At 37.4% G+C, this 25,137-nt stretch overlaps 1 protein-coding gene across 9 annotated transcripts in view; it reads left to right on the top strand.

Annotated features, from left to right (window-relative positions):
* Positions 1 to 25,137, top strand: part of FAM184A (family with sequence similarity 184 member A) — a 117,768-nt gene that overhangs the window by 60,211 nt on the left and 32,420 nt on the right. For all 9 annotated transcript variants that reach the window (XR_004442753.1, XM_033234425.1, XM_033234419.1 and 6 more), the window contains exons 5-9: positions 1,412 to 1,609; positions 5,317 to 5,439; positions 10,137 to 10,298; positions 13,124 to 13,245; positions 13,698 to 13,848. Coding sequence is in view for 8 of the 9 variants with exons in the window: in XM_033234425.1 (XP_033090316.1) it covers positions 1,412 to 1,609; positions 5,317 to 5,439; positions 10,137 to 10,298; positions 13,124 to 13,245; positions 13,698 to 13,848 (756 nt within the window). In the remaining variant the exon portion in view is untranslated. The remainder of the gene's footprint in view (positions 1 to 1,411; positions 1,610 to 5,316; positions 5,440 to 10,136; positions 10,299 to 13,123; positions 13,246 to 13,697; positions 13,849 to 25,137) is intronic.

Here is a 25,137-nt window from a genome sequence, read left to right as displayed (position 1 = left end):
TTTTAAAAGTATATCATTTACTTAAACTTCAGTGATTTATCCATCCCTTCAGAAGAAAATTCAGAGTTCTTAGTGTAAAAGACCCCTTCTTGTTATTTTATTCCTGCCTACTTCTGAGCCCCGTCTGTCACCACTTTATCACCTTATGTCCTGTGTTCTATCCAGACTGCTTAGCTGCACTGACTTTCTGTCTCCCTAAACTTTCCCATCTGGTTAGCTACTTGTCGTCTTTCCAGTGCTGCACAACAATAGAAATGGTTATGAATGTAGGCTTTTGACACCAGACCTAGGCTTGACATTTTCTTATCATTAATTTCCTCTGGGCTTGTTGTAAGAGTTAAATGAGAGAATGTCATCACCAGCTCAGACGCTTTCTCTTCTGAAAAGCCTTCCCTGATATCTCTCTGTCTCTGTCTTTGTCTCTCTCTCTCTGACACACACACACACACACACACACACACACACACACACACTCTTTCCCACCCCATCCAAGTTAGGCACCCTTCTAATATACTTTTATAACACAGGATATATATCTGCATTAGTTCGTTTTGCATTGCTGTAATGGAATACCTGAGACTGGGTAATTCATAAAGAGAAGAGGGATATTTGGCTTGCAGTTCTGCAGGCCGTGCATGAAATGTAGTACTGGCATCTGCTTCTGGTGAGGCCTCAGGCACCTTACAATCATGGTGGAAGGAGAAGGGGAGCCAGCATGTCACAGGACAAGAGAGGGAGCAGAAAGAGGAAGGAGGTGCCAGCCTCCTTTAAACAACCAGATCTCATGTGAACTCATAGAGTGAGAGCTCACTTATCATTGCAAGGACAGCACCAAGCTATTCATATGGGATTCACCCCCGTGATCCAGACACCTTCCACTAGTCATACCTCCAACATTGGAGGTCACATGTCAACATGACATTTGGTGGGGACAAAAAAATGCAAACCTGTGTCAACATCCCTTTTTCATAGTAGAACTTATAAAACTGTATTGCCACAGTCTTTTGACTTTTTTTCATTATTAGAACTGTGAATGCCTAAAAGGTACTTGATTGGCATTCAAAATTGTATTGAGTGATATCCTTTGAGTGGGTTAACTGGTAAGCCATTTTGTGTACTATTTTGACATAAAAGGAAGCCCTTTACTCTTAAGCTTGCAGATGTATTAACTCACATTTAGTCTAATATAATAATAGTCTATTTTATCTCTTGCTTTAAAATTTTTGATTTTGTGTGGGCTCACCTGTCACTTTCTGAGAACACTAATGATTTATTCTCATGTTTCATAGTCTAGATCCCATAGCACTCAGTTTATTCAATCTTCCATATTTATAGGGTATTCAAATTACCCTAATAGCGGTAATGAAAAAAGCAGGTGCCAGTTATTGATCTTTGTCTGTTTTAATTTTAGAAAGTAAGTGAAGCAAAGATAATTCAACAAGAATATTATGAAAGGGAACTTAAAAACCTGCAAAATAGATTGGAAGAGGAGGTGACTCAATTAAACGAGGCCCATTCTAAGACTTTGGAAGAATTAGCTTGGAAGCACCATATGGCAATTGAAGCTGTCCACAGTAATGCAATTAGGGATAAGAAAAAACTGCAAATGGTGAGTAAAAATTTAATTTATCATTGCATTGTAAATTGATGGGATTTCTGTAATAGTCCAGTGTGACCTATATTGTAGAGCAATGATTTGCTTCTTTTTTTTTTTGAGACAGAGTCTTGCTCTGTCTCTCAGGCTGGAGTGCAGTGCAGTGGCGTAGTCTCAGCTCATTGCAACCTCTGCCTCCCAGGTTCAAACAACTCCCCTGCCTCAGCCTCCTGAGTAGCTGGGACTACAGGTGCATGCCAGTACACCTGGCTAATTTTTGTATTTTTAGTACAAACAGGGTTTCACCATGTTGGCCAGGCTGGTCTCGAACTCCTGACCTCAAGTGATCCTCCTGCCTCAGCCTCACAAAGTGCTGGAATTACAGGCATGAGCTACCGCACTCGGCTGATTTCCTTCATTTTGATGACTGCTGTCTTGTAATCATTCTTGAAGTTATGGTTCAAAGAGTAACATACCTGATAGTTCTTGATATGGGATATAGCTTATTGAATTGATATGAGACATTGCTACTTCATATAAGCCATAGTAGAAACACTGTTTTTGTTCTTGAACTGTCTCTTCATGAGACAATCTAATAGGTGTGCTCTTCAGGAAGGTTCAACTAGTTGAAAGTACACATTCTCTCGTAGTTAGTTTTCTTCCTTGAGAAAATGATTTATGTTTTATTTTGTTTGTTTCTTCCTCAATTAAGTATTCAGCTTGCTAATAGTAATATATGACAGACAGAATTGCAGAGTAGAAAAAGCAAAGTATCTGATAGACCTTGGCCTTACACTGAGCTCTTTGCTTATTAGCTGTATTACTTTGGGCCCCAAAAGCTATGCCTCAGGCTCCTCATCTGACAGAAGATATGATCCATCTTAAAATGTTCCTTTGAGGATTAAGTCAGATAAAGTGTTGAGTACCAAGCCATGTTCTAGCACATGATGATAAAAGTTAGTTATTAGTACTTCTTACTATATACAGTACTGTTTTGCATCTTTTAAAAAATGTAACTCTTATGACACATCATTGGTTTGATTTCTGACTCATTTTACTGAAGAGAGGATGTGCTCAAGCACATGCAACCGGTAAGACTCTGGCCTCGAACTCAGGTTCCAGATCTGTCAAACCCCAGACATCTAAATACCATCATGTAGGCATTTAGTAATGATGGTTGTTATATATTTCACGAATGGTACTTTACAGTTTACAAAGAGCTTTCTCATATATACCTTAATAGTTATGACTTGGAGATTAAAGTTATTTTTATTATATAGATGGTAAAATAGGTTACATAAACCTTGATGATTTCCTCAGAGCCACAATGCTATTAAGAAGAGATAGGATATGAATTGAGATCTGCCTCAGTGTACTTTCCTTTTGTGACACGACTAGCTGGGAAAAATATTTAAGACCTAAACTTAATTTAAAATTCAAATAAAACTTCCTGTTAGAATGTTATTTCTTTCTAAACTTACTACTATATGTTTATGTAGCCAGAGACAAAAATTAATGACACATTATTTCTTAAGACTCTGACTGTAGTATTCTGTGTGCCAGGTCACTATTCCAGAACCAGTTTGCACAGCATTAGTTATATGAGGCATGTGCATGCTTAGCAATTCTGGTTGCCTGTATCACATGTTCAGAGTTTTACAGAAGAGTGTTCTGTGGTAACTGCTTCTTCTGTACTCTCTTTCCTAGCTATCTTTTGGTATTATTTTTCATTTCTACATTCATTTTCACCTTAACCACCTTCTTTCTTATTGGAATAAATTGCATATGTCCTGCCTTTAGCCTTTATTCCTCTCTATTAAGTTGTAAGTGCTAGAATCAAGGCATCTTTCACTAATGTCATTTTTACCTCATTACTCCTCATTATCCCTTCATCTGATTAAATTTTAATTTTCTAGCACCTGCCTTAAGCTACTTAAATTTCTTAAAGTCTTTCTTTAAAATGTGGTTGCCATAAGACAGATGACATGAAATTTCTGATATGTGAACATATTCACCATCCTATTGCAGCCTTATTTCTACCCTTCTTTTTTTTTTTTTTATCAGAGTAACTTGTGTATCACTTGCTCTTTCTTCCTCTCTTGCCTGTCTACCTCATGTCTGAACCTAAGCTGAAACCAGCCTCCTTCCAGAATAGTCTTCCTCCAGTATCAGATTCTCTCTTAAGGAACATTTAGGTGAAGATGACTTCTCTTTTCTTATTATTCAGTTATCAAAAAGGTTTGTATTGCCCATAACTGTAGTTGACCCACCACATCTGAGAGTGAATGTACAGAGAACCCATGCAGAAAACTGTTAACATAGGAGACTTGAGGCTACCATCCTTAAAAAGGCAAGTTGGCCCTTGGCTGGCATCTGGGAACTTGGATTTCTGGAGGGATCCCTCCATTCCCTAATAAGAATGACTCACTGGCCTAAGCTGTGGCCTAACCACGCAAACAATGTGGTTTATGCTGAACACCTGCTTTCCTTCTGGGAATCTGGAATTTTGACATGTGACAGGAAGATGGTACCTGTATGATCAGTCGCCGATAAAATACCTGGGTACTAAGTCTCTCATGAGCTTTCCTAGTAGACAACATTTCGTACAAATTGTCACAGGTTTCTGGAGGTATTCAGCCTGTCTTGTATAAGGACAACATTTCACACAAGTTGTCACAGATGTCTGCAGGTATGAAGAGTGTCCTGTGTGAGAGGGCTCTTGGAAACTTTGTACCTGTTTCTGGTTTCTGGCAGACTTCACCCCATGTGCCTTCTTCCTTTGTGGTGTGTGCTTTGAGTCCTGTGCTGTAATCACAGCCATGAGTGTGACTATGCCCGTGAATGTAAATCATCAAACTCGGGTTTGTTTTGGAGTCTCTGACACTGAACCTTATTTATTCTTCTTCTCATTTTACACTGTAGAAATATTGAACTGCATGTAGCATACTTTGCTCTTTTGTGCCTTCATGGTGGTTAGCACACGCTTTTTCCCATGCCCAGAATGTGATGTTCCCCTCCTGCTCCATCACCTTTTCTTCCTTCAAACTGTGCTTAAAAATTGCTTTCTCTCTAAAGATTTCCCTGCCAACCTAGACATTATTAGTCCCCCTTCGATATACTCCCGTACTCCCTATGCATGTCTAATTTAGTTAATGTTATTTAATTGCTTGATACCATGAGCTTATTAAGGGCAGGCTCCATATCTTATTGCCTTTGTTACCCAATTGTTAAGTAGCGTGCCTGGCAAATAGTAAGTGGTCTTCAGTAATTATCAGTTTTACCAGTTTTTCTCTTTCATTTGCCTTCATTTTGTACTTGCTCATTCTCTACTATGTTCCAGCGCTAGACTACTGATTTGTAGAAGTGTTACTGGATTTCATTTTTTATGTGAACATAAAAGAATTTGAGGGAAAATTTTTTTTGAATTCAAGATGTAATTAGAATTTTGTATCTCACATTTTCTGTTTTTTGACTTCAGCTTGATGTAGTCCAGTCACATGCTCTCACCATTTAAAAAATTATAACTACATTGTAAATGAGTCAGAATGATAGAATCTAAGCCACTATGGGTGTCACTGTTAACTCAGATATTGTTAATTAAGGGTAAGGCCAATTTGAAGAGCAAAGTTTCAAAATACAAAACAGAATAGTCTTGTTCTTGGAGTCTTCAAAGTATATAATACTTGCAATTTTGTAATTTTTTAAAAATTTCTTTTTCTAAGGAATTGGAAGAACAACATAACAAAGAGAAACTAAACCTAGAAGAGGATAAAAATCAGCTTCAACAAGAGCTAGAAAACCTAAAGGAAGTACTGGAAGACAAGCTGAATACAGCCAATCAAGAGGCAAGAATTCTTTAGACCTGTTGCCTTGTTATAGATATTAATAATAATAACTTATTCTGGTGACATTGTATAGGTAGGTGAGTCTCAGTGAAGGTAAAATATCTAGAATAAAAATAATTTAAAAACTTTAATTGATGTTGAATTTTTCATGACACTCTAGTTATGTTCCACCAGGTAAAATTTACTGTCAAAAGCATTAAGGTGCTGTTGTGGGGAGAAGCAAAACAAAATATCACCACATAGGAAAAGTACAAAAGAGAATTCTCTGCCCTTTTGCCAAAAAATAGCTTATTATTCTCTATACCGCCTCTTCTTCTACAATTTCAACAGAAACTGAGGATGGTAGCTAGAATCAATAGGTTTAGTCTGAATTACAGTCTGTGACATTGCTCTTTTAAGACTAGATATAAATGAAAGAGGAGAAAAGAGGGAAGTTACAGCTCTTCTCCAACCTCATATCAGCAAAGTTCCAGGTGGGTTGAGGATTGGAATATAATATGAAAATCATGGATATAAATATAAATAAAATATGAAAACAAAAATAACAAACCTGAGGACAAAGAAGGCTTTTTGATCATGATAACAAAGTTATGAATTGAAACATAGATTATTTGTACAGTTAAAGCTAAAACTTCTTTATATCAAAACACACCATAAGCAAAATTTAGAAAGAGGAAAAACTGGGAGAGATGAAGTAAGAGACTGACAGATTGACCAACAAAGAATTCATGTCTTTAACACTGTAAGAGTATTTACAAAACAGTAAGAAAAATACAGACACCCAGATTATCTTTTTACAAGCCAAAGATGAACGTGAAAAAAAAAATTGCTTCGTATAATTTAAGAACTGGAAATGAAATCAATGAGATGCCATTCCATTACCATAAAATTAACAATGATAAAAAAAAATTGAGACCATGCAGTGTTAATAAGGGTAAAGAAATAAGCACTCAGAAACTGCTGATGGGGATACAAAATTGTATAATTTTCCTGGGAAGGGATTTATTGGCACATATGAAAGCCTTAAAGAAAGGCTTTAACTCAACAATTTCATTTTTGTGTATTTAACCTACGCAGATAATTACGGATTGTTGACAAAATTTCAGCACTGTTTGTAGTAGAAGAAGTATAGAAAAACTTAAATTTTCTCGGAAGTCTGTCTGCCTAGAATAAAGGGAGTCTTTTCCTAGTTCACACAAGTTTTGTTTGCTTCTCTTTCCATGTTCTGGGACTGCTTCCACGCTGAGGGTTATTGCCTTTTTCCTGCTTAGAGGCACACATGGCCTAGCAACTGCCTTGGTACAATACAAGGTCAAGAAAATGAAGGCATTTAGGGTCCTTCTAGGAGTTAAATACCTTCATTCCAAGATGTTAGAGATTTTATTCTTAATTGCTAGTAAGTGTATATGAATTTTTTCTGTAATTGACTCATTCATTCATTTATTTAATAAATATTGAGTGGCTATTAGGTACCAAAGCACTGTTACACACTGTGGTTTCAGTGATAAGTCAGTCAGACGTGGTGCCCACTACTATGGAGAGACAGACACAAAAACAAGTAAATACAAGTTTGATGCATATTACAAAGGGTGGTAAGTAATTAACAGGGCTTGTCAAAATAATAAATTTAGGAAAGCTTATGCAAAGGCCCTGAGGCATGAGAAATCTCTAGGAATTGTAAGAATACCAGTTGTATTAGTCTGTTTGACACTGCTAATAAAGACATACCTGAGACTGGGCAATTTACAAAAGAAAGAGGTTTAATTGGACTCAGTTTCACGTGGCTAGGGAGTCCTCAGTCATGGCAGAAGACAAGGAGGAGCAAGTGACATCTTACACGGATGGCAGCAGGCAAAAAGAGAGCGTGTGCAGGGAAACTCCCATTTTTAAAAAACCATCAGATCTCATGAGACTCATTCACTATCACAAGAACAGTGCAGGAAAGACACAACCCATAACTCGGTCACCTCCCACTGGTTTCCTCCCTTAGTATATGGGAATTGTGGGAGTTACAATTCAAGATGAGATTTGGGTGGGGACACGGCCAAACCATATCACCAGAAAAAATGGAGTGTGATAGCAACTATAATAATTAATATTTATGTAGTGCTTACTGAGTCCCAGACTTTGTTTTATATAGCCTCTTCTTTATACTGTTCTCTCCTTTAATCCTCACAGCAACCCTGTGCAGTAGATACTAAGGCACAGAAAAGTTAAATAACTTGCCCATGTCAGCACATAATAAGTAGGTAAAGTCAGAATTGCATTTCAGGTAGTATGCTTTCAGAGCTCAATTTTTAACCCTAGCACTACTCTTTCTCTCAATGAGTATATAAAGACCAAGAAGAAGGGATGCCATGCTGAGGCTGGAGATTTCAGCAGGGCCTATGCGTGGAGGTCTTGTAAGCCCCATGAAAGATTTCAAAAGTTATCCTAAGGGCAGTGGAAAATAGTTGAAAGATGCTAAGTGCAAATATGTGGATGCTTGCACAGTGGATGGGGCTTATGCTCATGTCCGTATTTGTAATGTATAAAAAACTCACTCTGGTGTTGCAAGGACAGTGGATTAGAGAAGAACAAATACAGATAGATGGATATATCAGGGAGGAGGTTTCTACTTACTGTATTCCCTCAGTTTGTACATTAATAAGGAGAATCTGTGTATTGATTTCTATTGCAAATGACAGAAATCCTAGCTCAAACTAGCCTAAAGAGAAAGAAAATTTAATTGACTCATATGACTGTAAAGTCCAAGAATAATGTTAGCATCAGGCAAGACTAGATTCAGAACTGTAATTGTGACAATAGAACTCAGCTTTTCTTTTTCTCTTAAATTGGGTTTGTTCTTTGGGTTGACTTCATGCTTCAATCATATATTCCCTGAGGTGTGTCTGCAGCTGGCAAAAAACCTTTTCTAGGAGCTCCTTTTAAAGTCCTGAGATCACTGTGACTAGATAAGCTTAAACCATGTGCCTGCCCCGAACCAATCCCCATACCAACAAAATGAGATGACCTTTTTGGTTTACGCTTCAATGAAGCGCTTCATTCTGGAGTTTAAGTTGAATGCTTACTAAGACCACATGAACCGGTAAAGAATGTGAGTAGAGGCCCCAAATGCCATAAGGAGATTTTGTTATTGGGAGACAATAGGTGTTTTCTCCATGTATCCATTTTTATTGTATTTAAGAAAACAAACTGATAGTTATGTTCAACACTTACTTTGCTTTTTATATTTTGTTACGTTTAACTTTGCAGAAGTTTGAAGTTTTTGCTTATTTAAATATTCTATCTCTAATTAGATTTGTAATGGCTTTAATAGGGCTTCTCTTTGAATTCTTTGCATTGTTACTAGAATACTATTCTTTTGTTTGTTTGTTTGTTTTCTTGAGGCGGAGTCTCCCTCTGTTGCCAGGCTGGAGTGCAGTGGTGCAGTTTCGCTCACTGCAACCTCCGCCTCCCAGGTTCAAGCAATTCTCCTGCCTCAGCCTCTCAGGTAGCTGGGATTACAGTGGCGCGCCACCACGCCTGGCTACTTTTTGTATTTTTAGTAGAGATGGGGTTTCGCCGTGTTGGCCAGGCTGGTCTTGAACTCCTGACCCCAGATGATCCACCTGCCTCGGCCTCGCAAAGTGCTGGGATTACAGGCATGAGCCACTGCGCCCAGCCCTAGCATTCTTTATAATTTAGTTTATGGAAGAATTTTACCAAACTTTCAAGAAACAGGTGATTCTTTTGCTGTGAAAATACTTCAGATTACGGAAAAGATATGTAGCTCCCCTAATTATCTTATGAGATTAGCATTCCTTTAGAGACACCAACAAGATAAAATACTACCACCACCAGTATTGCAGAGCATATACCTGCATGGAGAGGGGACCAGAAGGTTGTGCACCCGGGGAGGGAATAGTGGGTCAGAGAAGGATTGAAGGATAGTTTTTTTTTTTTGTAATGTCCGTATTTCCAAGGAGAAAAAAGTATTATTTTTAAATTATCAATTTTAATTTTTGTAGAAATTTCATAGGCTTGGCCATTTTGTAAGAATGGAGTTTTTACTTTATAGCATTGTCCTAAATAATTTGAAATATTTCATGTATGTATTTTAGTATTCGTAACTTTACAGTAGGGATATGCTTAATCAACAATTGTCTGTTAGCTCCTAATTTCAAGAGTGTATGAATTCAACTCTTAAAGATTTCATGAGACAAATTTTGTATGGAAACAGAGGAATCACAACTTACTCTAGTTGATAATACATTTACCAGCTTATCAATATTGACCTAAATTTATCTCCTTTGCAAATAGGAGATAGAGACTCAAATGAAATATGCGATTAAATTTTAAAGAACGATTTTTAAGATATTTTTCTCTAAAATTTCGTTTTACTCTTTTATATAATCTTTATCTTGCTTCAGCTTCTTATAGGTATTTTATTATATGGTAGAACTAGGAATTCTCTTTGTTAGACAAAGGTATGTCTATTCCTCTACATGGTTGTCTTGAAAAAAGAAAATCTTAAATATGAAAGTCTTTTCAAAACACAACAGAAGAAAACTGTCATGGTTATTCGAGTGCTTTTTCCAAATTAATCAGGAAATTGTCCATTCAGTAAAATTACAGCCAAAATAGGAAGAAATTGTAAGACTATTTTGCTATTCTATTACAATGAAGTATATTAAAAGTACCCTATTTACTTACAGATTGGCCGCCTCCAAGATCTGGTAAGGAAAAGTGAACAAGGTCTTGGGTCTGCAGAAGGACTTATTGCTAGTCTTCAGGACTCCCAGGAAAGGCTTCAGAATGAGCTTGATTTGACTAAAGACAGCCTAAAGGAGACCAAGGATGCTCTATTAAATGTGGAGGTAATTTCATAATTCTACTATAATCTAAACAGCAGCAAAATAGAAATATAATTTAGCCATTTGACCTACGCTATTTAAACAGCACATTGTATATATAATTAGTGTATTAGTTCTTAGAACTGCCATAACAAAATACTACAAACTGGGGAATTTAAAACAACAGAAATTTATTCTCTCACAGCTCTGGAGGCTAGAAGTCCAAAATCAAGGTGTTGGCATGGCTATGTTTCTTCCTAAACTCTAAGGGAAGATCCATCGTTGTATTTTCCAGCTTCTGGTAGCACCAGGCGTTCCTTGGCATTCAGCAGCATAATTTCCATCTCTGCCTATCTTCACATCTTAAAAGGATACCAGTCATATTGGAACAAGGGCTCACTCTACTCCAGTTTGACATCATCTAAATTTAACACATCTGTACTGACCCTGTTTCCAAATAAAGTCACATTCTGAGGTACTGGGAGGGTAGGACTTCAATATATCTTTTAGGGGACACAGTTCAACCCATAACAATTGGAATGTGCAGTTCTTTTACTGGTAAGAGTTAGAACTCTTATATACAGCAAGTAAGTGCTTCTCTGTGTCTGCAGATTTCAGGAAGACTCTGCCTTTTTTCTTCCACTCTCATGAAGCACAGCAAAGATTTAGATTTTCTTAGATAGTAGAGAAAAATAATCCATAAAACTGGGTGTGTCGTACCCAGGGAGTTTTTAATCTTTTCCTTCAGAGAGATGGTTTAGACTGTAGGCTTTGAAGTCAGGTTAGTTGTATGTAAATTCTGAATCCACCACATAGTGTGTAACTTTGGGCAAAGCCTCACCTTCCACATCTGCACAATGAAGGAGGGTTGGGGGGGTAGTAACACTCTTCACAGCACTATTGTAATAATTGAATGAGAGAAACCATTTACAGCACAGTGCTTAGCAAAATAGTAAACACTCAGTAAATATTGCCTTTTACTAATATTATTTCAAATTTTCTTTAGTTTAGAATTGGTGACATTTCAAAAGCATATAAACAAGGGCACTTTAGTGAAAATAATTATATTTGTATTTTATCTATGATATAATTATATTCTGTGTGCATTGAATATTTATTATCTTTCATTTTGAATTATGTGACAATAAATTACTTCGTTTTCCTCAAATCTTCATTTCCTTATGTTTACCTTTCTCCAGTGGCTGTGTGATACGACAGTTTTAATATATAACAAGAAATAACTGGAATTTAAAGCTAGTATAATATACAACTTGATATATTTAATTTCTGTGATGCCAAATATATTGACTATAATCTCGATGGTAGCATTCTATGGTGTGAAACTGAACTGGGTGACCAAACTATATTAAGATGTGTTTTTTCCATTGTCAAAAAATAAAAGGAAAATGGTATTTTAAGGTAATACAAATATATTTAAAAGTGAACAGTCAAAATATTTCTAATGAATGTTAGTTGAATATAGGTTGTGTTTATATGGTCTAATGGATGTTCTCTCTTGCCTTGGTGTCACCCAGTTCCTGACTTTAAGGTATTTTATCCTGGTTGCCTTTCCCCCTGCTGTCCTGGCACTGAGTTTTGGGCTTAGTGATTCAGTTTCATTTCTTTCAGGTCTTTTTTCATATTTACATTGTACTTCTGTCCAGTAGTAGAAAATAAGAAACATTTTAAGCAAAACTCTATCAGTTGTTCATTTTCTGTTCTGCTGGGCAGAATTTTAACTGAGAAAATATAGATGCTGCATCCTGGTTTACCACAACTCTGTGTAAGCTCCTTAAGACCAAGTGGTTTTTTTTTTTTTTTTTGTACCTCTTTTCCTCTACCCCAATAATGTCTAATGGTGTACTTTGCATTGAGGAAAATAAATACTTTTTAAGCAATCTACTCCATTTAATGTTGCCTTTGGTGGAAAATATAGAAGTTACTAGAGGCAGAACACTTAGTAAAAAGAACAGTTGGCTGAGATGGCTGCCTTCAATTTTCAATACTTACTGCTTAGTAGCCAGGCCAACAATGTAGAATGGCAATTTCAACATTGGCTTGCTTTTTTCTCATTAATCTGGGTATATCCTTCAAAAACTGCCACACCACATGTCATCAGCAAATGGGTGATCTCGAAAGGGTCATTGTGATAACAGGAAGATAGACCATCATCTGCTCCTCTTCTGCCTTGTGCCCCGAGAGCAGCTGCTCTGCTGGCAGGGGCTGATGTCTGCCACTGTTGTCCAAACAGGTCACCTCTATCCCCAGGCTCCACAGAGCCACTTGATTCATGCTAATCTACAGGAATTTTGTATATATTGCCACATATTACCATAACACCAAACACATGGACAATTAGTTTGAAGTTACATAATAAAAACAGTAGCCTAAATTCTGCATACTTATTTTTATCGTGTCAGTTAGGTACAGCTATATACTTAAGTTCTGAGCAAGTAACATACTTTCGAATATGAGTATGAGTGAATTTGAATAACATATCTATTTATGTAATGGGTGTACAGGTGAAGGTAATTGGATGATCAATCTACCGTTAGATACTTAATATATGTAAAGTATAATTAAGATGATTAGTGCTGACTTTAAACTATTTAAATAATTTGTGATATAAGCCTTAATAAAATATAGTTTAGGCAAGAACATTTAAAATATAAAATTTGTTTTACATATTTTATTTTCAGAAAATCTTGAGTCATTTTCATAGATAGCATTATCAATTATTGGGCTGTAAGTATTTAAAATTAAAAGTTTTAATACAAGCACTTATTTGAAATAACCAGCAGTGTTTGTTTTTGAAGTTTAGTCTTCACTGAAAAGTTTTTATTCTTCAGGGTGAGCTAGAACAAGAAAGGCAACAGCATGAAGAAACAATTGCTGCCATGAAAGAAGACGAGAAGCTCAAAGTGGACAAAATGGCCCATGACTTAGAAATCAAGTGGACTGAAAATCTTAGGTACATTTTCTGTTCTGTAATCTTTGCAGTAAAGACATACAAGAAAGTTTTTCTCTTGTATAACTCATATTATCCTATTGTTAAAGATATAGTTGCAGTATTTTAAATTGAAATTTCCTGTGATTAGAGACAGAGAAATTGGATTTTTTTTCCCATTCGAATTCAGATTTACTTTTTTATTTCCTTGAATATAAAATAGGCAGAAAACTAACCTGAAATCAGAAGACTTATTTGTTCTGGTACCTATTCTGCTGTTAATAAATTGATAAATCAGTGATATTGGGGTAAGTTACCAGTTTACTTTACAGCCCTTAAGTAAATAATCTGCTTTTACTCAGCATCATAGACTTTTGAAGAGGATTAATTAAGCACTTAAAAAACCGGTGGACTCTGTTACAGTCAGTGAGAGGAATAATTCTCTTTACAAAGTAAATGCGTTTGTTTTATTTTAGGCAAGAGTGTTCTAAACTTCGTGAAGAGTTAAGGCTTCAACATGAAGAGGATAAGAAGTCAGCAATGTCTCAACTTTTGCAGTTGAAAGAGCGAGAGAAAAACGCAGCAAGAGATTCATGGCAGAAGAAAGTAGAAGATCTCTTAAACCAGGTAATTAATAATCTGTACATGGTGAAAGTTCATTTCCCTTGACATTCTCTAGCTAGGGAAACATTGTAAAACTCTGTTAATTCACTGTATTTTGTCATTTTTCATGGGGCAAACTTAAAATTTTTAAAAATACATAAAACCAGGAAGATGTGTTTATAAACTTACACATTGTGCTAAATCATTGTTATATATGCAGTATGAATACTGAGAAGAATGTATTATGATTTTTTAGTTTAATATTTGGCCTGAATATATTTAAGATTTTAAATGGGAAAGTTACCTATTTTTTGAAAGTATACCATCTTTTTTCATGTTATTAGATACTGTGTGGGCAACAGAGGGTAGAATTTATTATATGTATTGTGATTACCTAAAATCACTTACCAAAAATGAACAGCTTACTTTTCTCACCAACGGAGCGTTGCCTGCTATCCTTCAAAATACTTGAAGCCCCTTAGAGTATAACATAAACAAAAGGTAGTAATATTCCTAAATCTGTGTTCTTATGTTATGCTTGCTTATTTCCATAACATTTGTAACTGTAATTAAAAGAATTTGCACATTTTCACTCATTTACACAACTTGTAAATTTATTAATTCTAAGCATTCTTCCACAGAGTGAGTCATTAAATAGGATTAACTGCATGAATCACCAGTTGATAAGCAAGTGCAGAACTTAGACAGGAAGCAGCTCAATAACGTAGTGCCAGAAACCTACCGTTATCTTTCTTTTTGTGAGCATGATGAATTTCAAAATAAACAGGATAGACTTTTTGTAAGATCGTTTGTTACATTGCTACATACATGCAGTGTCTTTCAGGAATACTAGGGGCCTGCCAATTTGTGTCTGGTATCTCATAATAATTTATGATGTTACTCTGAAAAGAGGGAATACGTGTGTATGTTTACATTTGTGTATATGTGAGCTTTTGTCAGTCACTTTGAAACTCAGACAAAAGTAAGAACATGGAAACAGCTTTTACTAGAATTTGGACACCGCATCAGCATTGCTTATGATAGACTTACTTTACATTCCTTTTAGGGACCCAGAAGGACAGATTTTGCTGGGTGGAGTGGTACTGATTTATTAGACGAGTAGTAAGATTCTGCACCTAGAAAGATTAAATTAGTTTGATTATTTAATAAATACGTATTTTTTCAACCAGAAAGTATTAAACATAGACAGTTTTGGCTGGGTTTGCACTGTAAAGTGGCCTACCACTTCTTCTGCCTATTTTCTATTAAATAGTTTTATTTGTTACTCCTTTAATCTCTTGTATTAATTTGTCGGATGTCATCCATACATCTCTGAATTTTGTTTTCTTCTCTTTTTCCTTTGGGTGTCTATTCTGCAGTGTTCTTTCCTGAGAGGGCCTAATGCTGTGCATCTTGTGGCTCTGTATATCATAAAATAATTTTACATATTAGCTCCAGTTTTTGCCAGCTTTACAGAATTTCTAAATCAATTTTCAAAGCAGATTAACCATAAATATCAAGATAACCAGGAATTAATGGGTTCCAAAGGTAAACTATTCTGTGATGCTCCATGCCATCAGACCATTTCCAATATTATAATATCTTCCTTTCTCCCAACTTCTAAATTGTTTAGGCACACGCATTGCCATAGAGAAACTGGCAAGTAGCTGTTGCACTCCAGGATTGTCTGTGCCTGAAGAAAATTAAGAAAGCAGGTGCACAAAAAGATGCCCTATTAAAATAAAAATGGATATGATGCTTTCAAGGTTTCATTCTTTCTAGGCATATTAGATGACAAAAAATTATAGTAGGACCAGTGGTTCTTTTTAAATGGAATGTCATTATGGACGAAACCTTCCTTCTTGGCTCTTTGGATCTTATTCTATGGACTCCTTTGGATGGATTTCTAGAGCCTGTGCTCTAAAGCCTGCTCTACCACCTTCTGCTTGCCTTTGCCTGCTGCTAAGCCCTGTTCCCCATAACCTCTACCCCAAGCCCTACCCCTAGGACCCCTTCCCTGCATTCACTCCTACTGGTCTCACTCATTTCCTTTAGCCTTTGCAAGGCCAGCAGCCTTCAGCATGTTAAGGGAAACAGACCTGGCTTGGCATTCGTGATATTAAAGGAGTAAGACTGAGGAATAGAATTGGTGTGGCTAGGGCTTAGGCAGAGGCATGTACTATGAAAAAGTATCAGAGGATGTGTGTTTTCACATATTTTAACTATTTCTGAGTGAAAACATGAGATTTTTATGCCTTAACACACCTGAATTTCATCCTATTTAGAGGAAAGAAATGAAATGTCTTTCCTATGAATCTCTTGAGAGTTAAATTAGATTTAAGCCAGCCATCGTGGCCTGCCTATCTAAAAATGAGCATTAAAAGCATAAAATTTTCATTTTACTTGAATCAGATGTTTTTCACTTCATGGAATTTTCCAAAAGCTATTATTCTCATTCTGTGCTACGATTCAGTCAATTTTGTATCTTTTAGTTTCCTTTTCATATTTCATTGTGTTCTCTCTTTCTGTCCAATGATTACACTTTAGTCCAAGGCTAATTATGCTTCTTGGGTTGATCAGTGTATACATTTGAATTCTTTAAAGCAAAAGAACTACATTCTTATGCTTCAACTCTATCCAAGGAAAAGTGATTATATAGAGTTTTCTGTGATCATATTTTCTATTTGTGATCTTAAAATGCCATCACATGTTCCTTTCTTTCATCTTTTTTAAGGCAGATTTTATTTTGGGTCCAATATAATGATTTACTTATTCAGGCTTAAAGCATTGGACTGAGAAATTAAGCGAGATACACAGACCATTCAGACACAGAACTGTGGAATTTTACAGTTTGAGACTGACTCTCCATTTTGTAGATGTGAACTTTGAGACAAAGTCATTTAGCTGATTATAGCCATGTATCTGACACAATGTTTACACTTCACAAATTTACAATCTAATAGGAAGATTTATATATAGGTACTTAAAATAAAAGCCACTGTGCAGTAGGTGACTCTAAAAATGATCCAAGCAGTTTATACTGAGTAATGATGTATTGGAACTGGCTCCTACCAGCTCATCATAGCTAATTGTGCACCTCTTCCCAAGACTACATTCGGGGACATCATGTTGATGACTTGCAGTCACCCGTGGTAGTTGCATTTACGTCACAGCATTTATAACATTTGTAGCAAATACTACACATCAGGTCATTGCTTTTCAGAGAGCTGTTAAACATTTACCAAAATACCGCTGGTCAGGAGTATACAGTCAAAGAACAGTGTAATATAGCCAGTGTGCTTGGGGAAGGCTTCACTGAGGAGGCCAGCTTTAGTGGGACCCATGAATAGGGCAAAGGATGAGCACAGAGGAGTGACAAAAGTACAAAGGTTTTTTTCACTTAATAAACATTTTATTAAACATGTGCATATTTCCCAGGCACTACGAGGAATACAGTAATAAGAAAAACAGAGTTGGGGGCAGTTTGGATAGAGGTTATTGTGGAAAACCTTGACTTCCAAGCTTAGGAGTTTAAAAGATTATTTGGTAAACTATGAGATTCTGTCAAAGGTTTGTGGAAAAGAGAATAACATGCTGAAAATTTTATTTTAGGAAGCTTAATATGACTTTTATATTGAAATAAGAATGAAATAGAGATATTTCAATTTAAATATCTAAATTAAAGTGTTTGGAACTGAACTCTTGAATGGACACCATGTACCGCCAGCATCCCTCAACCTCAGCCAAACTGCTCTTCCTAAAACTAGCATCCGTTCACTGTTCACTGCTCAGCCGTCTTGGACTCCTGTGTTGTACACCAGACGCACTCCCCACTGCTCTACCTTCAAAATAAATCCAGGACCTGCCTATTTCTCCCTACTACCGCTACCACCATCTGATTCCAGGACACTTGTAGTTCTTTCCTGCACTGCAGCTGTTACCTTGTTTCTACTCTTGCCCACCTACAGATTATTTTCTAACCAGCCAAAGTGATGCTCTTAAATATTAAGTTGGATTATGTTACTATCCTGTTTCAAGATGTCCAGTGACTTCCTACCACAATTAGAATACAGTCCATACTCGTGCCATATCCTCTAGTACGCTCGTGATCTGGTCTTTGGCTGCATTGCCAACATCATCTCCTATCACTCTCTCCCTTTGTTTTTTTACAGCCATACTGGACCCTTGCAGTTCTTGGAACACACACAACAAGCTGAACCCATCTTGGGGACTTTGCACCTACCAGTCCCTCCACATGGAACCCACTTTCTAGAGATATTCACAGCTTTTTCCTTCACTTTATTCAGTTATCTACCCAAATCTTAACTCCACAAAAAGAGCTTTCTTGACTTACTTTTTCTAAAATAGCACCATCATCTTTCATTAGCCCCCTATTCTGCTTTGTATTCCTTCAGATCATTTACTTCTACATAGTATATATTGATTATCTCACCTATTCACATGTAAGTTCCATAAGACCTGGACCTTTGTGGTGTTCACTGGGGTATCCCCAGCACCTAAAACTATGCCTGGCACATAGTAAGCACTTGGCAGTTATTGAATGGAGTGAACAGAATGAGGCACAGAGACCAAAGAAGTTTTCAGATACATGAAATACAAATAATTCTGCCCAATTAGGACCTGGATTAAGTTTATCTCACAGCAGGTACAAGAGAAACTGTAAAAGGATCAATCATCTGCTTTGGTAGAAGAGAAGAAAATGTTAAAGTTGACTTGGGTTTGAGCCAGACGAAAAGGAAATCATCATCTGAGACAAGGAAGTCAGGATGAGCTATTTATTTGGGGTGGGGTGTGGGTGGTTGGGGAGATGAGATGTAAGTTTTCTCTTAGATGTATTGATTTTACAATCATAGTATATTTTAGAATTTTTCATGCTCAGTAGGAAAGAGCAGTGACTCGACTAAGAAACAGCATTAAAATAAATGCTCTTGATCAAGAGCAATTGAAAAGCCAGTTTCAGTAAGGTTTGTTGTAAACTGCTTTCTGATTTTTAGACCAGTGCTATCCAATATGATACTAAGTATCTTTTCTTTTTGCTCTTTTAAATATGGTTACTGAAAAACTTTAAATTATACACATGGCTCACATTCCTGTTTCAGTTAGAGAGTACTGATGCAGACTAGCTAGATCATGACACTATTGACTACATTTGGCATTAGAGCTCGGTACTCATTCTGCTATTCTTTTTTTTTTTTTTTTTTTTCCTGAGATGGAGTCTTGCTCTGTCACCCAGGCTGAAGTTCAGTTGCACTGTCTCAGCCCACTGCATCACTGCAACGTCTACCTCCTGGGTTGAAGCAATTCTACAGCCTCAGCCTCTCGAGTAGCTGGGACTACAGGTGCATGCCACTGCCCAGTTAATTTTCATATTTTTAGTAGAGAGGAGGTTTCACCTTGTTGGCCAGGCTGGTCTTGAACTCCTGACCTCAGGGAATCTACCTGCCTTGGCCTCCCAGAGTGCTGGGATTACAGGCATGAGCCACCACGCCTGGCTGCTATTCATTTTCTTAGCTTTAAATTTTCTATTATGTTACCAAGGAACATATTCTGTCTCTTTTAATTTAATTTTTTTTCTTTTCCTTTCTTTTCTTTTCTTTTTTTTTTTTTTTTTTGAGATGGAGTCTCACTTAGTCACCCAGGCTGGAGTGCTATGAGGTGTTCTCGGCTCACTGCAACCTCTGGCTTATTTCTGTATTTTTAGTAGAGATGGGTTTTGCCGTGTTGGCCAGGCTGGTCTTGAACTCCCAACTTCAAGTGATCTGCCCACCTCTGCCTCCCAAAGTGCTGGAATTACAGGTGTGAGCCACCATGCCCAGCCCATACCACTACTTTCAATGGAAGAATAGATGGAAGTAGATTCTGAGGTAGAGGGAATAGCAAGATACCTAGAATAATAATCTCTTCCTGGCTGGGTCTGGTGGCTCACACCGGTAATCCCAGCACGTGGGAGGCCGAGGTGGGTGGATCACTTGAGGCTAGTAGTTCAAGACCAGCCTGGCCAACACAGAGAAACCCCGTCTCTACAAAAAATAAAAAATAAAAAAATTAGCCAGGCATGGTCATGCACACGTGTAATTCCAGCTGCTTGAGAGGCTGAGGCATGAGAATGGCGTAAACATAGGAGGCGGAGGCTGCAGTGAGCTGAGATCACACCACTGCACTCCAACTTGAGTGATGGAGTGAGATTCTGTCTCAAAAAAATAATATCTTCCTGAGATAACTCAGTCAGATTCCTTGACAGGTTCCCTGAGCAGTGACAGCAGATAGTGAAGCTCTCCCTGAAGGCTCTGAGTCCTCTCTCCAGACGACAGGAAAGTAGGAACCTATGTTGAATGTACTTTCAGATCCCTGGGGGAAAGAGATGACTACAGTAAGATAAAGGAAAGTCATAGGAGAGAGAAACAGAAAGACTAAAGAGAAATAGCATATGAAGAAAAGAGAAAAGCCAGCTAGAAAGGAAAGTGAGAATAGCTGGCATGACCTAATTTCACTTTCTTAGAAAATGTGGAATGGAATTAAAGTCTACCAAAACCAACCCAAGTCCATCATCCTTATTTTTCCTATGCCAAGTCCTGAATTCAAAGTTAATCGCTGATATTTTCCTTTAAATATGAAAGTTTGTCTTTAATTTCTCTTCAGTCAAAAAACTGAATGACAGTATTACTTTGGCTACATTATATCCTCTTTTATCACACTTATGTGGTTAGTGTTCTTCCTCTTAAGATTGTTTTTTCTTCTAAGATAAACAATGCTAAATTGTTTTCTGAATTGATCTAAATGATTTTATTATGAATTAATATTTAATTTTCTTTTCCCTACCCAAACCTCCCTTATTAGAATTTAAGTCCATCCGGTTCTTAAATTGTCACCTTTAGGAGAAGAGAATGAAGAGATAGAACTATGAAATCTGTACCTAGCTTTAAAAGAGAGTGTGTGTTAAGAATACTGGGCAGTCTTTAATGAATACTGAGCAAAATCTGATCTGTAAAATACTGTAGTAACACCTGGGATGAAATGCAAACCAGTCGGTGACTTCAGAGGTGCTGCGGCCGAGGACACACTTGAAAAATACTTAAGAACATTTAGATAGCATTATGGTAACAAATCAACTTAATCTGTTTCTCTTTCATGCAACGAGATGCTAAAAATAATTAAAACATTTTCAATCTGAAAGGGTTCATTGGTCATATGATTATAAAGTTATGTTAGCCTGAGTCTCTGAGAAAAAGTATTAAGCATAACCTAACACATTAGCTTGTTTCTGCCTTCATTTTATTTATATGAATGAAATTCATGTCATTGAATTTTAGTTAAATATCGAACAACAGTTTGTGACTTTTTGTTTTGGGAAACTTATCAGAGCTTTGAATCCCACTTCTATATCTTAGATCTGTTTGTCACTTTCCTCTAGATATTAGTATAGTTGAAATTAACATTAGAAAAAGAGTTTACATAATTTGCTTTGAGAAGTTATAGTGTTGTATTTTAAATGTTGAAATTGGAATTTTTTTTCTCTTTTTTGGAGACAGAGTCTCACTCTATTGCCGAGGCCGGAGTGCAGTGGCACAGTCATGGCTCACTGCACCCTCAACCTTTGAGGCTCAAGTCATCCTCCCACTTCTCAGCCTCCCAAGTAGCTGAAACTACAGGCACATATCACCACATTCAGTTAATTTTTGCATTTCTTTTTTAGATACATGTTTTCACCATGTTACCCAGGCTGGTCTAGGCCTCAGCCTCCCAAAGTGCTGGGATTACAGACATGAGCCACCGTGCTCGGCCTGAAATTGGAATTTTTTTAAACTTTAATGTATTTTACTTGAATTGCAATGTAAGATTAGTATCAATATTGTTTCAAGGAAGTTAGAAATTTTTTAAATGACTCAGCTTTTGTCAATAATGAGAATTCCATTCTATTGCTTCAGATTTTTTATTCAAAATAGAATTGAAAGTCGAGCAATAACAATTATGAAAATTCATGAATATATGCATATGGAATATCATGTATGTATAAAGCATTAGTAGTGCTTTTTAGTAAGGCCTATGGCAATGTAGCTTTGATTATACAATAGTATGGTGATTCTGATGAATTACAATTCGTCTTCTGGGTGTCTCCTATTTCCCACTCCTAGTATTCAGTATGACTTCAAGGGCTTTATGTGATGACAACCCTCTGGCTTTTTAATTTAAAAAAATTTTTTTTGTTTTTATTAGATGGAGTCTCGTTCTGTTGCCCAGTCTGGAGTGCAGTGGTGCGATCTGGGCTCACTGCAGCCTCCACCTCCTGGGTTCAAGCGATTCTCCTGCCTCAGCCTCTTGAGTAGCTGGGACTACAGGCGCACGCCACCACGCCCAGCTGATTTTTTATATTTTTAGTAGAGATTGGATTTCACCGTGTTAGCCAGGGTGGTCTCGATCTCCTGACTTCGTGATCCACCTGCCCCGGCCTCCCAAAGTGCTGGGATTACAGACGTGAGCCACCGCGCCCGGCCAACCCTCTGGCTTTTTAATTGGCTCTAATCCTGGTCCACATCACCTCCATATTTATTTATTTATTTTAATTCCAGGTGTTGAAATCAGTAGTAAGAAATTACTTTTGCATGTTCTTTCATGCATTTATCCATTTATTCAGTGAAAATTAAGTGCCTCTGATATGCTAGGCCTTGTGCCAGAATAGTAACTGGCTCAGAGTGGTCTTTACCTTCCTGGAGCTTACAATCTAAACTGCAAATAGGGTGTTCAATTGCAACTGTGGTAAACATTCATGTGTAACTTGGGGAAGGTGTCTCTAAATGTGGATTTCTTTACCTGAGACCTGTAAGAGAAGTCAGGCCAGAAGAAAGCATTCTGAGCAGAGGGTCAGTGTGTGCACAGCCCCTGAGGAAGCCCTGATGACACCTTTATTCTGGAGAGTGAGAGCTAGGAAGCTGGGGAGGTAGGCAGGATCAGATCACACCAGGCCTTCTTTGCCTTGTTAGGGATTTGGGACTTTATCCAAAGAGCAGTGAACTGTTGAAGGGCTTTGATCAGGAGGGTGAAATATTCAAATACTGTGATTTCAAAACTCTGGCTGCAGTGTGAAGAACAGATTAGGGTGGAACAAGCTAGGTGTCACTCAATGAATATTGATTTCCTCTTAGAAGCCTTTCTGTGTTCAGATTTATATTTTCTTTTTAGTAATCTAGAATTTTCTCTTTACTGTTTCTGTTATTATTAGAGAGGAGAGAATTAAGTTAGAAGAGCAAAAACTAATCAATGTTAAGAGTTCATATCATTCGTTAAGTCTTTGAATAAACATTTGTTAATCATTTACCCTGTGCCACAGGTACCAGTTTAGATGCCGAATGTGAATAAGACAGGCTTCTGTCCTCTAAAAGCTTACAATTCAATGGATTTCAGTATTTATATAATAGCATATTTACAAATTACAAGCTTGTAAAACCTTATCCTGTTTTCTAAATGATTAAACTGAGATTTAGAACAATGAGCTAACTAAGAGCATTGTTTTTTATGTACCAAGTGCTAAATTTCTAATTAAGTGCAGCAACTTTTTTAGTTATTATAAATTTTCTTCCTCACTTATCTGAAAGTCTCATTATATCTATCCTTCAATAATAAAATTCCTGAAATACATTCAGTAAGCTCTCTATATTGAAGTCTCCAAGTCTTCTCAGTTGAAAAGTCTCTCTTAAGGCTCTTTTCATGAATCTCAAAAATTAACAAGAAACTTAAGATGCTTTAAAACACATTGACTATATAGGCCATCTTTTTGTTAACATGGATCTTACTCATAGTGAATGCTTCCCAAATAAGTATTTTTACATACAAATGTTTAGTTTATCCAGTATTTCTTTAAGCAGACATGGTGTCTTCACTTGGATTGCTATAACAGAAGACCATAGATTGGATGGTTTATAAAACAAAATTCATTAATTAATTAAAATTTATTTTATGATTTTTTGGGATGGGGTCTTGCTGTGTCTCTCAGGCTGGAGTGCGGTGGTACAATCATGGCTCAGTGTGGTCTTGACCCACTGGGCTTAAGTGATTCTCTCACCTCAGCCTCCTGAGTGGCTGGCACTACAGGTACACGCCACTATACCAGCTAATTTTATTTTTATTTTTTTGTAGCAACAGAGTCTTACTTTATTGCCCAGGCTGGTCTTGAACTTGTGAGCTCAAACAGTCCTCCTGCCTCAGCCTTCCAAAATGCTGGGATTACAGACATGAGCCACTGCGCCTTCCTGCAGTAGAAATTCATTTCTCACAGTTCTGGATTCTGGGAAGTTCAAGATCAGGGTGCCAGCAGATCTGGTGTCTGATGACAGCCTGCTTCTTGGTGCATAGACAGCTATCTTAGTATGTCCTCACATGGTAAAAGCACCAAGGGAGCTCTCTGGGATTTCTTTATAAGGGCATTAAACTCATTCACGAAGGTACTGCCCTCATCAACTAATCACCTGCCAAAGGCTGCACTTGCTATTACCCTCACATTGGAGATTAGGCTTTCAATACGTGAATTTGGGGATAAGGGAACACATGCAGTCCACAGCACTTGGGGATCTCAGCCAGTCTGTGGCTTAAATACCATCCATGTCTTTCCTTTACTTCCCATGTAATCCTTTAATCCTGTTTATTCTACCTCTGAAACATATCTTAGCTCTATTTGCTTTCATCTCCCCTAGTAAACACTAGTCCAAGCCACTGTTACCAAGGTCTGTCTCCTGTCTGTCTGTCCTCACGAATTTCACCTTTCTTACAGCACTCAAACTGATCTTTCATGATATAAATTAGATCATGCCACTCCCCTGCTTAAAATCCTCTGGGGGCACCCCATTGAAACCAGGCTGTTACTCTGTTATTCTGACTCTCACTGTCCTACTAAACCTTAAGCCAGCTGGCCCGTTTGTGTATCGCCTGTCTCATTTCAGCCAACTGTCCCTCACTAACCCTTTCCCCACTCCCACACCCACTTGCTCCCAGCTTGCTTTCACCTTCAGGGGCTTTGTGCTAGCTGATCCACTTGCCAGGTACTCTTTCCCCAAAGTTATCTCCTGTTTGGCTTCTGTGTTGACCCCAGTTTAACTGTTACACTTCTAAAATACCTTTTCTGTCCGGGCGTGATGGCTCATACCTGTAATCCCAGCACTTTAGAAAGCCGAGGCAGGTGGATCATTTGAGGTCAGGAATTCGTGACCAGCCTGGTCAACATAGTGAAACTCCATCTCTACTAAAACTAAAAATTAGCGGGGCATGGTCACACACACCTGTAATCCCAGCTACTCAGGAGGC

Source organism: Trachypithecus francoisi, unplaced genomic scaffold (assembly GCF_009764315.1).
Source record: "Trachypithecus francoisi isolate TF-2019V2 unplaced genomic scaffold, Tfra_2.0 Lachesis_group15, whole genome shotgun sequence".
Lineage (NCBI taxonomy): Eukaryota > Metazoa > Chordata > Mammalia > Primates > Cercopithecidae > Trachypithecus > Trachypithecus francoisi.
The sequence above is the reverse complement of the archived record's forward strand: the minus strand, read 5'-3'. Positions and strand labels throughout refer to the sequence as shown.